Source organism: Mesoplodon bidens (assembly GCF_964165515.1).
Source record: "Mesoplodon bidens genome assembly, chromosome: 3".
NCBI classification, from domain to species: domain Eukaryota; kingdom Metazoa; phylum Chordata; class Mammalia; order Artiodactyla; family Ziphiidae; genus Mesoplodon; species Mesoplodon bidens.
Window position 1 is genome coordinate 18,205,074 of NC_138178.1, and position 13,392 is coordinate 18,218,465.

Here is a 13,392-nt window from a genome sequence, read left to right on the forward strand (position 1 = left end):
CGATGTTATGATTTTGGATGCTGTTGGCATTTAAGCCATTGCACTGGGTGAGATCACCAGAGTTGATAGAGAAAAGAAAGTCTGAGACACTTGTACATTAAGAGACTGGGGAGAAGAGGAAGAACCAGCAAGAAGACTGCTTACTGGAAAACTGCTTGCTTTTTTCAGCAGATAACTAGTAATCTGCTGATCCAGATGCTGGGATCTGACCAGAGCGTTTCTTCTTTGTGAGTGTCCTTATCATGCGTTTCATACTTTACATGCAGACAAGATGCTACATACTCACCATTAGCACAGGTCTTCTTGAATAGTTCTGACCGGAGACTTGGGTTGCCCCGAGCCTTCCCCATGTTCTCCGGGTTCGTGTGGGGTTGGTGGTGAGCACTTGCAGGAAGATACAGCAGAAATAGAAGCAAAAGCTCTGTCCAGGGGGCAGAGCAGTCTCTGGTGGACTGAATAAGATTTAAGGACAAGCTTCTCTCTCCAAATACGCTGACCAATCGTACATGCAAGGTGGGCATTTGACTTGTTAGTCTACATATTCTTCATCTGGTAAACGGTGATTCTTTGGGAGCTATTTCTCCATGTCTTTTTAAGGAAAAATCAGAAAAATCTGTATTTAGTTGATTTTTATACCAAAGTGTAATCTCCTAATTAAAGTATAAAATACTTAAAATATAAAAACCCACAAAAATTTAAGCACACCCATTTTAAAAGCATATAAAGGGAACTGTATACGTTTTCTAGGACTGCCATAACAAAGTACCATAAACCTGGTGGCTTAAAATAGCAAAATTTATTCTCTCACAGTTCTGGAGGCTAATAGCCCAAACCCAAGGTGTCGGCAGAGTTGGCCTCTCTCTGAAGGCTCCAGAGGACCCTTCCTTGCCTCTTCCTGGTCTCTACTGGTTATTTCTGATGCCTGTGGCTACATCACTCCAATCTCTGCCTCTATCGTCACGTGGCTGTCTCTCCTGTGTGTCTGTGCCCAAATCTCCCTTTTCTTATAAGGACCCCATCACTGTACCAGGGCCCACACCAACCCAGTGTGACCTCACCTTATTACAACTACAAAGACCCTATTTCCAAATAAGGTCACATTCACAGGTTCTGGGTGGACATGCAGTTTGGGGGGAACACTATCCAACCTGGGGCAATAATTGAGAGCAAACGACAATCAATATGTAACTAAATACAGGGTATTAGACGAGTCTCATTAAAATGAACATACACACCCACTGCAAAACAGTTAACAAAGTAAGCCCTTCAGGCAGAAGAGGACTGACCCTAATCCTGTGAGTTCACATCACACCTCGCATCTCTCAAGTGTTTTTTCAGAAACCGCAGCACAGTGCTCCACTGAGCCCCCTGAGCTCCCTGAGTTGGCCCCATCCTTGCCCCTTTATGAGTCACCCCTGGGGGGACTGATGGTCTGGCAGAGGCAAAGATGCATTAGCCAGCTGCCTGGTCCTTTAGCTCGGCTTCCCGGAGAATCCCAGATTGGTCACTTTTGGGAACTCCAACTGGTGCCAGAGCTTTGGGATCGAGTCAGCTGGGATTTAAATGACTGGGTCAGGGGCTTCCCTGGTGGCGCAGTGGTTGAGAATCTGCCTGCCAATGCAGGGGACACGGGTTCGAGCCCTAGTCTGGGAAGATCCCACATGCCGCAGAGCAACTAGGCCCGTGAGCCACAACGACTGGGCCTGCGCGTCTGGAGCCTGTGCTCCGCAACAAGAGAGGCCGCGACAGTGAGAGGCCCGCGCACCGCAATGAAGAGTGGCCCCTTCTCGCCACAACTGGAGAAAGCCCTCGCAGAGAAACGAAGATCCAACACAGCCAAAAATAAAAACAAAAACAAAACCTTCAATGTTTAAAATAAATAAATAAACAAGTAAATAAATAAATAAAAATAAATGACTGGGTCAGCAGTGAGCCTGATTGACTTTTCCAGATCAAGGCTGGCCTCGTGAAGGAATGCAAACCGGCTCTCTCTGTTTGGACACGGGCCGATGCCAGTGTGGAAGAGGGCAGAGAAGGCGGGGTCAGGCTGTGGACACCTCTTCCTCCGCCTGAGTGCCTCTGGCCCTGCTTTGTGGAGCAGTGCCCGGGGTGGCCCCAACCCAGGTGGAGCAGGTGGTGTACAAGCAGTGACGGCATCCCCCTCCTTTCCCGCCCCCCTTCCCCGTCCCTTCCTACACCACGCATTTCCAGTTTACCATTTCTACAGGTGGCTGGAGAGCCACATCTTCCTTGGCTGCCACCATCGAGAGATGGTTATTTTTAAACGTACTGTCTGAACAAGGCGTCTCAGAAATTTCCTCCATGCACGGCATTGATTTGAATTTAGTCACCTCAGCAGTATATGACTAAAATGCTAAAACGGCTTTTTTTTTTTTTTTTCTATTCAGCATTCAGCTTTTCCTTTGTCAGAGTACTTCCGTTGCATCAGCGACCTCCTTGAGCCACATGTTAGGTACAGTTTATGTTAAACCAGCTTATATCTGCTAAAAGTAGATCTTTGCTTCTCTGTGTCTATCCTTTCTACCCCAGAAGACAAACTAATGAAACCCACCCACACTGAGAAGGTCAGGTTCTCAGCATAGGATCAAGTGCTGTGCTGGGGCAGTACTGCCCTGTAATGATACCTAAACAGGGCGGTTATAAAAGTCACAAAACATTTCCATCGTTTTCCTGCAACACCAAAGTTCTTCCAAGGAAAATACTGATCTGGCCACAGAGGATAAAATTAGCAACCCACTCGCTTTACCCCTCTCCCCAGGGCTGGGAACCTCAACACAGGCTGCAATGCTTCAATTACTGTAACTAGAAATAGTAAACAATGGAGAAAAAAGAAAACAATAAACGAAAACTGAAAAAACCCTGCCTTTCTTATTCAAGTTCTTTTCCACAAGTTGGTTCTCAAAGGTTTCTTCCTTTTGCTGAAAAACCGTACCGTTCAAGTTGCCGGGAGAATGCAAAACCTGGGGATATTCCTCCTTCTAGGTAACTGCCTAACACTAACAAAGATTGTGAACAGAAGAAATAATCATATGGCACTTTGACTTATGGCTCAATGTTGCTACTTCTACAAACGTGTCCTCGCCTCCAAGTAGGATGACAAAGACCACCGTCGGAAGTTCTAGGAAGACAAACCCCAGAACGTGTATAAACAACTAGATATTCTCATCCCTGTTCATTCTTGTTTTCATGATTTAAGACGTATGTACTGTATTCGTGTGGTAGTATAGGTCTGTTACTCCCTAGTTGCATTTATCCTGGACATTAATTCAAGGGCTAAAGAGTCAGGGGAGTAAGAATGGATTAAGCAGCCTCCAGGATTGGATTCTGAGGTTCAGGTTCAGAGCATCTACAAGGCGGAGCACCAGGCCCGTTCAACAACCGCCAGCTCCACTGGGTTATCTCACAGGCACGACAGGCACGTCGCGTGCGAGGTGCCTGGAACCGAGCTCACCCGCTCCTTCTCCACCCTGGCCCCGTCCAGGTCCCCCGTCTCACTGGATGGCATCACTGTGACAGCCAAGAAAGAGTCTGGGGTCATCTCACTCACCCTTCTCGCTCACCCAACTCACTGGGAAGTGGGGTCAGCTCTACCCACTGCCCCCTCTAGAGGGCGCCACTGCTCCTCTCCTAACTGCCGCTCCTGCCCAGGCCTCCTGCGTTCACACGACTGACTTCCGCCCTCCCTCCAGAGTCCATTCTGCACACGAAAGCAGCGTAGCCATTTCCCACTGAACTTTGCAAATACTCTGAAACAGTTCACGAACACCAAAAATAGAAATATACACACTACACACCATAATTAAAGGAATATTCATGCACCCACCACCTAAGAAAACATGACCATCTTTTTTCTTTTCACGCAAATGGAGTTCACCCATGTAAACACCAGCCGCTCAGGCACACAGGTATTCTGGATCCGCTCGGGATCCATGATGTTGCCCCTGCACTCTCCTGCCTTTTTCTGTCTTTCAACTTCTCTTACAAGACCTCCTCCGAGAGCCAGGAGTTCCCTTCGCGAGCACTTACACTTGGAATGGCATGTTCACGTCCGACTGTCACAAGTCTAAACGCTCCACGTGGGCACAGACCGTATCTTGGCTGCTGATGGTTGCAGCAATGGTACCCACACAAGACCTGGCCCCAGGGCATGGCTGTTAGGTGACAAAGGAAGGGGTACTGCCTGAACACTGGATGAAGGCTGGGGAGGAAAACCTTTTATTTCCCAGGGGGCACAGTCACAGCAAGTCAAAATCATTCCTGCCCATCAGTGAAGCCCACCTTTAACGAACTCCAACCAATGGGGCTTATGTCTCTCCTAGGATTGCCTGATTTAATTGCTTCAGCCTAAGGCATGCTCCATGAACATACCAATCCTCAACCAGTGAGCCTTTCTGTATTAATTTCCACTCACTTAGCTACGGCGCATTTACAACTGCCTTCAGGAGTAGTATTTTAAAAGCTCACATCTTTACTCTGACCTTGCTCAACCAAGAATCTGTCCTAGGGACCAAAAATTAAGAGCTCAATAAATTACCCACTGCTGCCATAGAGCTCAAAAACTTCTGATTGAAAACAGGCTTGCATTTAACATATGCACTTGAAATAAATGTTCTATACTTCTGCATGTGAATGTAAATTATTAAGTTCACAAGTACTCTCTGCCATGAATCAGTTTTGAGCCAAGTCACTTAACCATGTATATTTACAGCTTAAATAAGTACCTTAAGAAACTAAAATAGAAAGTGTTTATTATATCGCAAATTAACTAGACACAAACTTTTATTCTGAAAAGTCAGGAAAAACTATTCTTCATGTAAAACATGAAGTTATTTCTATCTAATTCACAGGCTACTCTATATAAATAGACTGTATTTATTAGGTCCACAGTCCTGCCTGGGTTTTGTTTTTTTGTGGTACGCGGGCCTCTCCCTGCTGTGGCCTCTCCGGTTGCGGAGCACAGGCTCCGGATGCGCAGGCTCAGCGGCCATGGCTCACGGGCCCAGCCGCTCGGTGGCATGTGGGATCTTCCCGGACTGGGGCACGAACCCATGTCCCCTGCATCGGCAGGCGGACTCTCAACCACTGCGCCACCAGGGAAGCCCCTGCCTGGGTTTTAAATTCAGGTTCTGCAGTTTCTGGCAATGACTCCTGGAAAACACTCTACATTTAGTTTCCTCACCTGTGAAAAGAGAGGAACGCTGCCTATTTAACAGGATTGTCTGAAGATCAAACAAGATGTGGAAGCACCAGCCACAGTCTGCCTTCAATAAGGGTTTAAAAACAATTAACAGGAATGTTATAGCATTATAGCATACACAGGTTATAAAGTCCTATCAAGATCGTAAGTTATAAAGTAAAACACAAACCCCAGAGTGTCTATCCTTTTGTTTATATTAAGGCAATTGTCGTAAAGTATTGGAGCAAACCCTAGAATAAACCTGCACCTCCAGCAGCAATGAAAATATCTGGTTTCGAAGGGAAAGAGCAAAGTGTTGACAAGAGCTGCACATTGTTTGGCTGTAAAATATATCCGTGGCTCACATGTTAACCACCTCAGTCTTCAGGATTTCTCTTTTAGCTTCTGAAAGTTTTGGTCACATTCCTTTCATTTTCTAAGCTACAGCGTCGAGAGCCATTCCTCTCCTCCCTCGCCTTGCCCTTCTGTCGCTCCGACCCCTCCTGCCCACAGCACCACGCTCCACGCACAGAGCTGTGTGCCAAGGTTTGGCGCCGTGACGTCCACTGCCTGACCCCACCAGACAGCCTCAGCTCTTCCCAACCTCCTGCTCCCCCGCAGAAAATGCGCTACACCCATCCTACTCACCGCCCCCTCTCGGGAGGGGGCTCGGGGAAGCGCATGACAAGCGTGTCTCCAACATGTCTCCTTTCAGGTGCAATGGGGAAAAGGGTGGGACAACAACTCCTGTCAGTCATTTCCGTCGACCTCGGCACAAGTATTTTGTCCATTTTTCAATATATTTTCTTGACAATTAGATACCAGGATAAGACTTAATTTAACATTTATAAATATTTAAGAAAAAAAGGAATCAATTTGGAAAACTTTATCGACAAGTTATCAAAACAAAGGTTTGTTTTTTTGACAGTGGACGTACAATATTATACGGTTTGCCATTATTTTCTCTCTGGGGGAAAAAAGGGAAAATGAGAAATACAGTATAGAAGTCATTAAAAGCTCAGTAGATTTTTTAAACACTTAAGAAACATGAGTTAGAAAAAGTGCAATCAAACAAACCAACTGAAAACGCCATTTTTGCAGCAATAAGAGAAATTTGTATATGGACCCTATATTAAATGATATGAAGTTATTGTTTATTTGTTAAGTGTAATAAAGTAACTGTGGTTGTGGTTTTTTTTTAAAGGCCTTTTCTGTTAGAGACATAAACTGAAGTATTGTAAGTGAAATGATTCATGTAGGATATACTTTAAAATATCTCAGCTTAAAAAAAATTGTGTGTGTTGTGGTGGGGGAAGGGTAGATAGATAATAAATATGAAAATAGACCAGAGCATTCTAATGGTGCTGTTGATATATATATAATAAAATAATGGACTTTCATGTCTATGCAAGTGGCAGCTGGTGTAACGCATCACACAGATTAAAAAACCAAAAAAAAGAAAGGTATTTAGGTTATGCACTGCGAAGAACACCTGTGACGTCGGAGAGTGACTCTAGTGTGAACGTGGTAGGGGGTGGAAGGGTAACAGGCAGGCAGGAGTATGGGAGGAATACACCAGGAACACAAGATCACCTACAACCCACAGGAAGGAATAAGGGGAAGCAGCAGAGGCGGGGCATCAGTCTACATTAGAACTGACATACGGTGGAAACAGAAGTAAGACAGCCTTTGAATGACAGCTCTTTCTGAGCCAGATGTGAGGTCACACACATTCCCCTCACTTTTGGTTCTGAGCTGCAGCAGGACACCACCAGAAACTCTTGATGGAATTAAATCCTCACTATTCAAAACGCTCAAATCCAATGTAGTTCTAATCCATAAAAATAAAACATTCTTTATGCTGAACGCATCTTTATGCATTCAAAAACAACAATCTAGACGTTTTTCATGTAGGATTTAAATAGGAGTATAAGTGAATTACACTGTTCAGATACAAATGCAACTAAAGCTGCATGAGCTGCTTTGAAAACTCACGGACATTTATATGTATTATTTTGTGATATTCCATCCACATAAAAAAGGCATTCTATTTCTTTATTTTTTTATTTGACAAGCAGCAATATCATGTCTGTCATTTTAATGTAGATACAATTATTAGGTTATCTGTCATATTACAATATTTAAGTTTTTTATCTTATGTCCTTTAAGATACATTAAAAAAAAAAAAAACATCAACTGCAAACGTGAAGGGGAGAAAAAGCATGGTACCCAGCCAAATTCCCACATTTCAGCAATACTTCATTCATTCTTTTTTAATAAAGTTTTAAGAAATGTCATAATGACATGAGCTTGAAATATCTCTAGGCATTTTCTCTGACGCTCATGACGTGGCACTGGTGATGTTGTAAACAGCAGAGAAACAGGGGCTGCCAAATGGCCAAATTATGGAGGCACAGGCCTGCTTTCTCCCACAGGACACACCGGATGGCGATGGCAATGACCTTCTCACATCCACACTGGGGGAGCGCGCGTCACGCTACGTAGCTGTACTCATCTGCTGACGCCTGGCTGCGTTCGATGTACTGTTTGTCTATCAGAACTTCAATACACTTCTTAATCATGCTGATACTAGGGTTAAACCGAGCTCTTGACTGGCTAATCACCTGTGGGAGAGACATGGATGTTTAAGTGTTCTTCTCACCAGGAGGGCACTGGAGCAAATAACTTTTTATGCAAACTAAGGAAAAAGCCCAACCTTTATGTTGTGAAGGGATAAAAACTGTGAAGAACACGGATACAGCAAAATCTAATAATAGTCATATATAACTAAATTAAACCATAAACTAATTCATCTATGTAACTACTCATATACACCCCTCAAGCTTCCACTTAACCCCTACTCAACTTTCAGCTCTTAGTTGAAGTAACACCTGCTCAGGAAAGCTTTCCGCCAGACCCCCAAGTCAAGACCTTTATACACATTCTCATGCTACTGTATACCTTTTCTTTGTTGCATGTGAGTGTAATTTTATATTTACTCCCGTATTATTTCAATAACGCGTTTCTTCCCTACTAGACTGAACTCCAAAACAGCAGGAGCCACATCCTGAGCTGCTCAGTGCTCCACACATGGTAGATGCTCGTGTATTCATGGAACGAGTGAGTGTGTGATGTGGTCCATGTCCTTCAATAACTGGACACAAGACTGAATCGGTGAGGCTTAGACCTCTAAATTCAAACATGAATTTAATACTGAAATTTTAAGTGAGTACTGTTCTCATTAAGTAATGAAGCATTTCTTCGTGTTATTTGGGAGTTGTATTATTTCTGTAACATCTTCACAAAGAAACATTCCTAATCCTAATACCCTCTGCCCCAAGAAGTCTTGAGGACGTTTCCCCCTTTTACCTCCTGAATAAGGGCATTATGCCGAAGTACTTTTCGTGCTTTCATGATTCGAACTATAGCAGCTTGGAGGTACATTTTCCGATCTTCATCTACAGCACTTCTTGTCTGCTCCATTTCCTATTTTACAAGGACAAAAAAAGCCAATGAGACATTAAGTCGCTGCACTTGTTTTTAACTCATTTTGTTTGTGAGTTTAAATAAATCTCCAATCAATACGGAGAATCAAATTATATGATTATGTGCCCAATATAACATAACCATTACCAAAAGAATATTTACAGTGAGTTATGTATAATTTCTTAACTTAACGTTGGAAGGTTATTTTTTTTTAAATGAACACTATTGTAAATTGTACTCAGTGTAAGTAGTCAATAAAGGAGAACTTAAGTGACACAGAGTAATAGTTTTCAAGACCGCTGTCTATCAATGAGTAAAAACTTATACCACAAAGCTTGTAGACTTTAGTAACTGGCTCCAAGTGCACACTGGAGCAGGCTTCAAGGGCAAGAGCTGTGAAGGGCTCCATTTGACTCTAGCAGAGAAGCCAGCAAGGATGGGCCAGAAGGGCCTCTCTGCATGGAGCTCAAGGAAAGACAGTGCAGGAGAGGCACAAGCAGGCAATGCCACATCAGTAGGGATCTCATAACAGCTTTTAAAAGAGAAAATACAATCCATATTACAAATTATTATCATTAGCCTACAGGAAAATGAGATCTTGAACATTTTAGCCTTCAAATTTAACAGCAATTGATTGATATTCGTCTCCCATGGGGGAGTAAGTCCCTGGCCTGGCATCTCTGATACCTTCACATCCTGCCCCGGGCCCAAGGCCAGGGTGGCGCATAGGAGGCAATCAGGAAACTTCAGTGATATGAATAGGCTGCCCCAGAACAACTGCTGCTGAGGTAAAACAAGCAACAGCAGATGTTCACTGTGCAAACTGGCTCACCCGGGGTTGGACCCCACTCCAGACTAACAAGCTCACAATTTGAATTTTAACACCATCCCCAGGTGGTTCCTTTGCACAGGAAAGTTGGAGAAGCATTTTCTACAACTTTTCTTTGAAAAATGTGTTGTAAAACCTTCCCTTGTTTTACAAATGAAAAATATGAGATTATATTACTATTCAAGGTAGAAATTTTTGGAAATACAAAACAAATCCATATATCTTAATACAGTTTAAGAGCAAATATGACTATGTTCATTGTGGCATTATTTACAATAGCAAAGATATGGAAGCAACCTAAGGCCCATCAATAGATGAATGGATAAAGAAGATGTGATATATATACACAATGGTATATTACTCAGCCATAAAAAAAAGAATGAAATCTTGCCATTTGTGACAACATAGATGGGCCTAGAGGGTATTATGCCGAGTGAAATAAGTCACACAAAGACATATACTGTATGATTTCACATATATGTGAAAGCTAAAAAACAAAACAACTGAATGAACACAGCAAAACAGAAACAGAATTACAGATACAGAGAATAAACAGGTGGTTGCCAGAAGGAAGGGAGATGAGGGGAAGAGAAAAATAGGTGAGGGAGATTAAGAGGTATAAACTTCCAGTGGCAAAATAAATGAGTCATGGGTATGGAATGTACAGTGTGGGGTAATTTATGTAATATCTTTGTATGGTGACACATTGTAACTAGACTGGTCATGGTGATCATTTTGAAATGTACAGAAATATTGAATCACTATGTTGTGTAACAGGAACTAACACAGTGTCAATTATACTTCAAAAACAAACAAACTCACAGAAAAAGAGATCAGATTTGTGGTTACCAGAGGCAGGGGGTGGGGGTGGGGAGAGGGGAAATTGGATGAAGGGGGTCAGAAGGTGCAAACTCTCAATTATAAGATAAATGATGATTAGAGATGGAATGTAAACATGATAAATACAATTAACGCTGCTCTGTGTTATGAACGCTGTTGAGAGGAAATCCTACAAGTTCTCCTCACAAGGAAAAGTTTTTTTCCTATTTATTTAATTTTGTATCTATATGAGATGATGGATGTTCACTAAACTTACTGTGATAATCATTTCATGATGTAGGTAAGTCAAATCATTATGCTGTACTGCTTAAACTTATACTGTGCTGTGTGACAATTATTAAAACTGGGAGAAAAAAACGAAAACAAAAGAGCAAATATGACTAAACTACGACAGCTTTTTCCTAAGATACTCATTATACTACTGTTTTTAAAATCTAAAATACTGTTTATAAGGTTAGTCGATGCAAAAAATAAACCAGAGAAGATGTATCATAATTTTGATATGAAAAGTTCTGCATTGGTCTCAGTGTTACCACTTGTAAAGTCCAATGCTTAAATATTTCCAAAAGAAATGACGTTAGAAAGCACTTACCTGTGGTGTGTCTTTCTGCATTGATGTAGTAATTTTAAATTTTGTTCTTTTACTGCTAAAGTTCATATTTAATGAAAATGAAGATTCTGCATCAATGTCTTCCTACAATTAAAAATAATTCATTTACATTTATAAAAATAAAATCACTAAATAACAATTGCTGCAAATAATATGCCATGAAATTAAACAATGACCAAGGAAAAAAGACTCAACTCTTGTAATCTTTTCCATTATAAATATTATTTAAGAGAAAAATAATTGTCTTCTGTCAAACAATGAAGGAAAAAACAATTCTTTCCTAATTTATGCTTGATAGAATTTTAATCAGCTTAGATTTAGAATAAAGCTATTTTCTGGCCCAACTGTTTAATACATTACCACCAGATAAATCTGACGAGAGTCAAGCTCATTGGCTTAAACAGAATTTAACATTTTAATTTTTATGAAATAGCGAGGCTCATAATTTTTCCATCACATTTTGAAAAACCAAACAACCCAAAAAAAATTTTTTTTGAATGCTGCAGTAACAAAATACCATTAAAATAACCTGACTAGAGAAGCCAGCTGGTTCCAATGGCACACAAGCATCACTTCCTCACCACCCCGGTGTGATTCTGACATCACCCCTCAACGCCCGTTTTATTCACTCTGCCAGAAGCGAGTGGACTTTTCTCAAGTGGAAGTTGTTAAGCCAATTTTTGGCTCTTAAGCTGTATTGGGCTTAAGAAAGCCACGCATGTCATACGGTGGAAACTGTCCGCCAGCAGGACCACGAAGCACTTGGCAGATGGCACTTTCTCAATAATAACCAAAGAAACTCTATTAAAGAATGCCAGCTTCATAATTAAAATTTAATGTGCAAACAACCTATCAATATTTATTTTGTACATTTCTGAGCAGTAAAAATAACATGCTTTAGAAAAATACTTAACTTTTTAGGCACTTAAGCTTAAAAATTTAAACTTAACATTTTAAACTTAAAAACTTTTACTTATAATTAATTGCCTTAATTAAAACCTTAATATTAAGAACTTAATATTCTGTTAAGTTTCTGAAGTCAGAAAAATTAATCGTTTCTCAAAATTAAGAAAAGCTTGATTTGAATTTCAGCATATATGCCATTTAGAGCTGTTCAATTATAGGCTACAAAAGTCATCATTAGCAAAATGAACTCATGAGAGAAGTCGTAGGCCATGAACCAAAATTAAAACGAAGCAACATTTACAAGACTTTTTTCTTATGGGCACAATAATCTGAAGCAGGAGATTTAACCCATATCTGTTGCTTTTTTAACCATTTAAATATCCAAGACATACTTTCAAAACAAAAACATGTTACTAGAAAAAAAAAGTTATAAATAAAAAAAGGAATATACTATCAGCTTGCTAATTCTCAGGACAGATATTAAAAACATATGGGGCTTCCCTGGTGGCGCAGTGGTTGAGAGTCCGCCTGCTGATGCAGGGGGACACGGGTTCGTGTCCCGGTCCGGGAGGATCCCACATGCCGCGGAGCAACTAAGCACTATTGAAGCCCGTGCACCTAGAGCCCGTGCCCCGCAACAAGAGAAGCCACCGCAATGAGAAGCCCCCGCACCTCAACGAAGAGTAGCCCCTGCTCACCGCAACTAGAGGAAGCCCACACACAGCAATGAAGACCCAATGCAGCCAAAAATAAACAAATTAATTTAAAAAATATATATAGATATAGATGGGGGTTAGTTGAGTCCTGAAATTCAGGGACATGAGCGTGACAGCAGCTGAGATGGAGTTACACATATTAAATATGTGTCTAAATAGATATCGACAGGCTGTCATTTCCTATCACAGAACCATGTAATTAAATATTAACTAAACACACGGGGGAAAAACCCCAGCAAGACTTAGGACAGACTACAGTTTTAAAACCTCAATTAACCAGAATCCTTCTGCTGTCAACCCTTTAATAATGTTTCAGTAAAACTGTCACAGTATAGGACAAATAAAATCAAATAAAATCAATCTATAAAGGGCACACGAGTACCAGCTTAGACAGCCTTCTCTGTGACACCTCAAGTTCTTGGCCGTAAGGAGCCTGAAGTAATGGAGCTGATTCGAGTGCTTCTCAAAGAACAAAGGGCATTAACAATTATAACCTTACTTTTAAAACTGCAAACATCCCATGAAAAAGCTTTAATATTTATAATGCTTAAATTCCTTGAACTATTACCCCATACCTTTTCTGAATCATGGTTAATCATTTTCACATCGAGTAATGATTTGATTGTTTTTGTCAGTTCCTTTTCGTTCATCTGAGTGCTGTCTTGAAGTTCTTTATAGCTGACGGTTTCACTGTTGTTAAAGGCAAGAAGAACCGCCATTTGGTATGTTGTGACCATAGCTACGTACGGTTTGCCCAAATAGTTCATTTTAACTTCACCTACAATTAAAACAAAATTGTGACAATAAA

The 13,392-nt window shown here is 41.3% G+C and overlaps 1 protein-coding gene across 4 annotated transcripts in view; it reads right to left on the bottom strand.

Annotated features, from left to right (window-relative positions):
• Positions 1-7,224: 7,224 nt before the first annotated feature.
• Positions 7,225-13,392, bottom strand: part of CUL2 (cullin 2) — a 79,770-nt gene continuing 73,602 nt past the window's right edge. For 3 of the 4 annotated variants that reach the window (XM_081228708.1, XM_081228707.1, XM_081228706.1), the window contains exons 18-21: positions 13,160-13,362; positions 10,945-11,046; positions 8,567-8,683; positions 7,229-7,821 (exon numbers count right to left, since the gene is read on the bottom strand). In XM_081228708.1, the coding sequence (XP_081084834.1) occupies positions 7,690-7,821; positions 8,567-8,683; positions 10,945-11,046; positions 13,160-13,362 (554 nt within the window). In that variant the 3' untranslated portion in view covers positions 7,229-7,689. Of the gene's footprint in view, positions 7,822-8,566; positions 8,684-10,944; positions 11,047-13,159; positions 13,363-13,392 lie in introns of all 4 variants that reach the window. The other variant, XM_081228709.1, reaches the window with a different exon arrangement.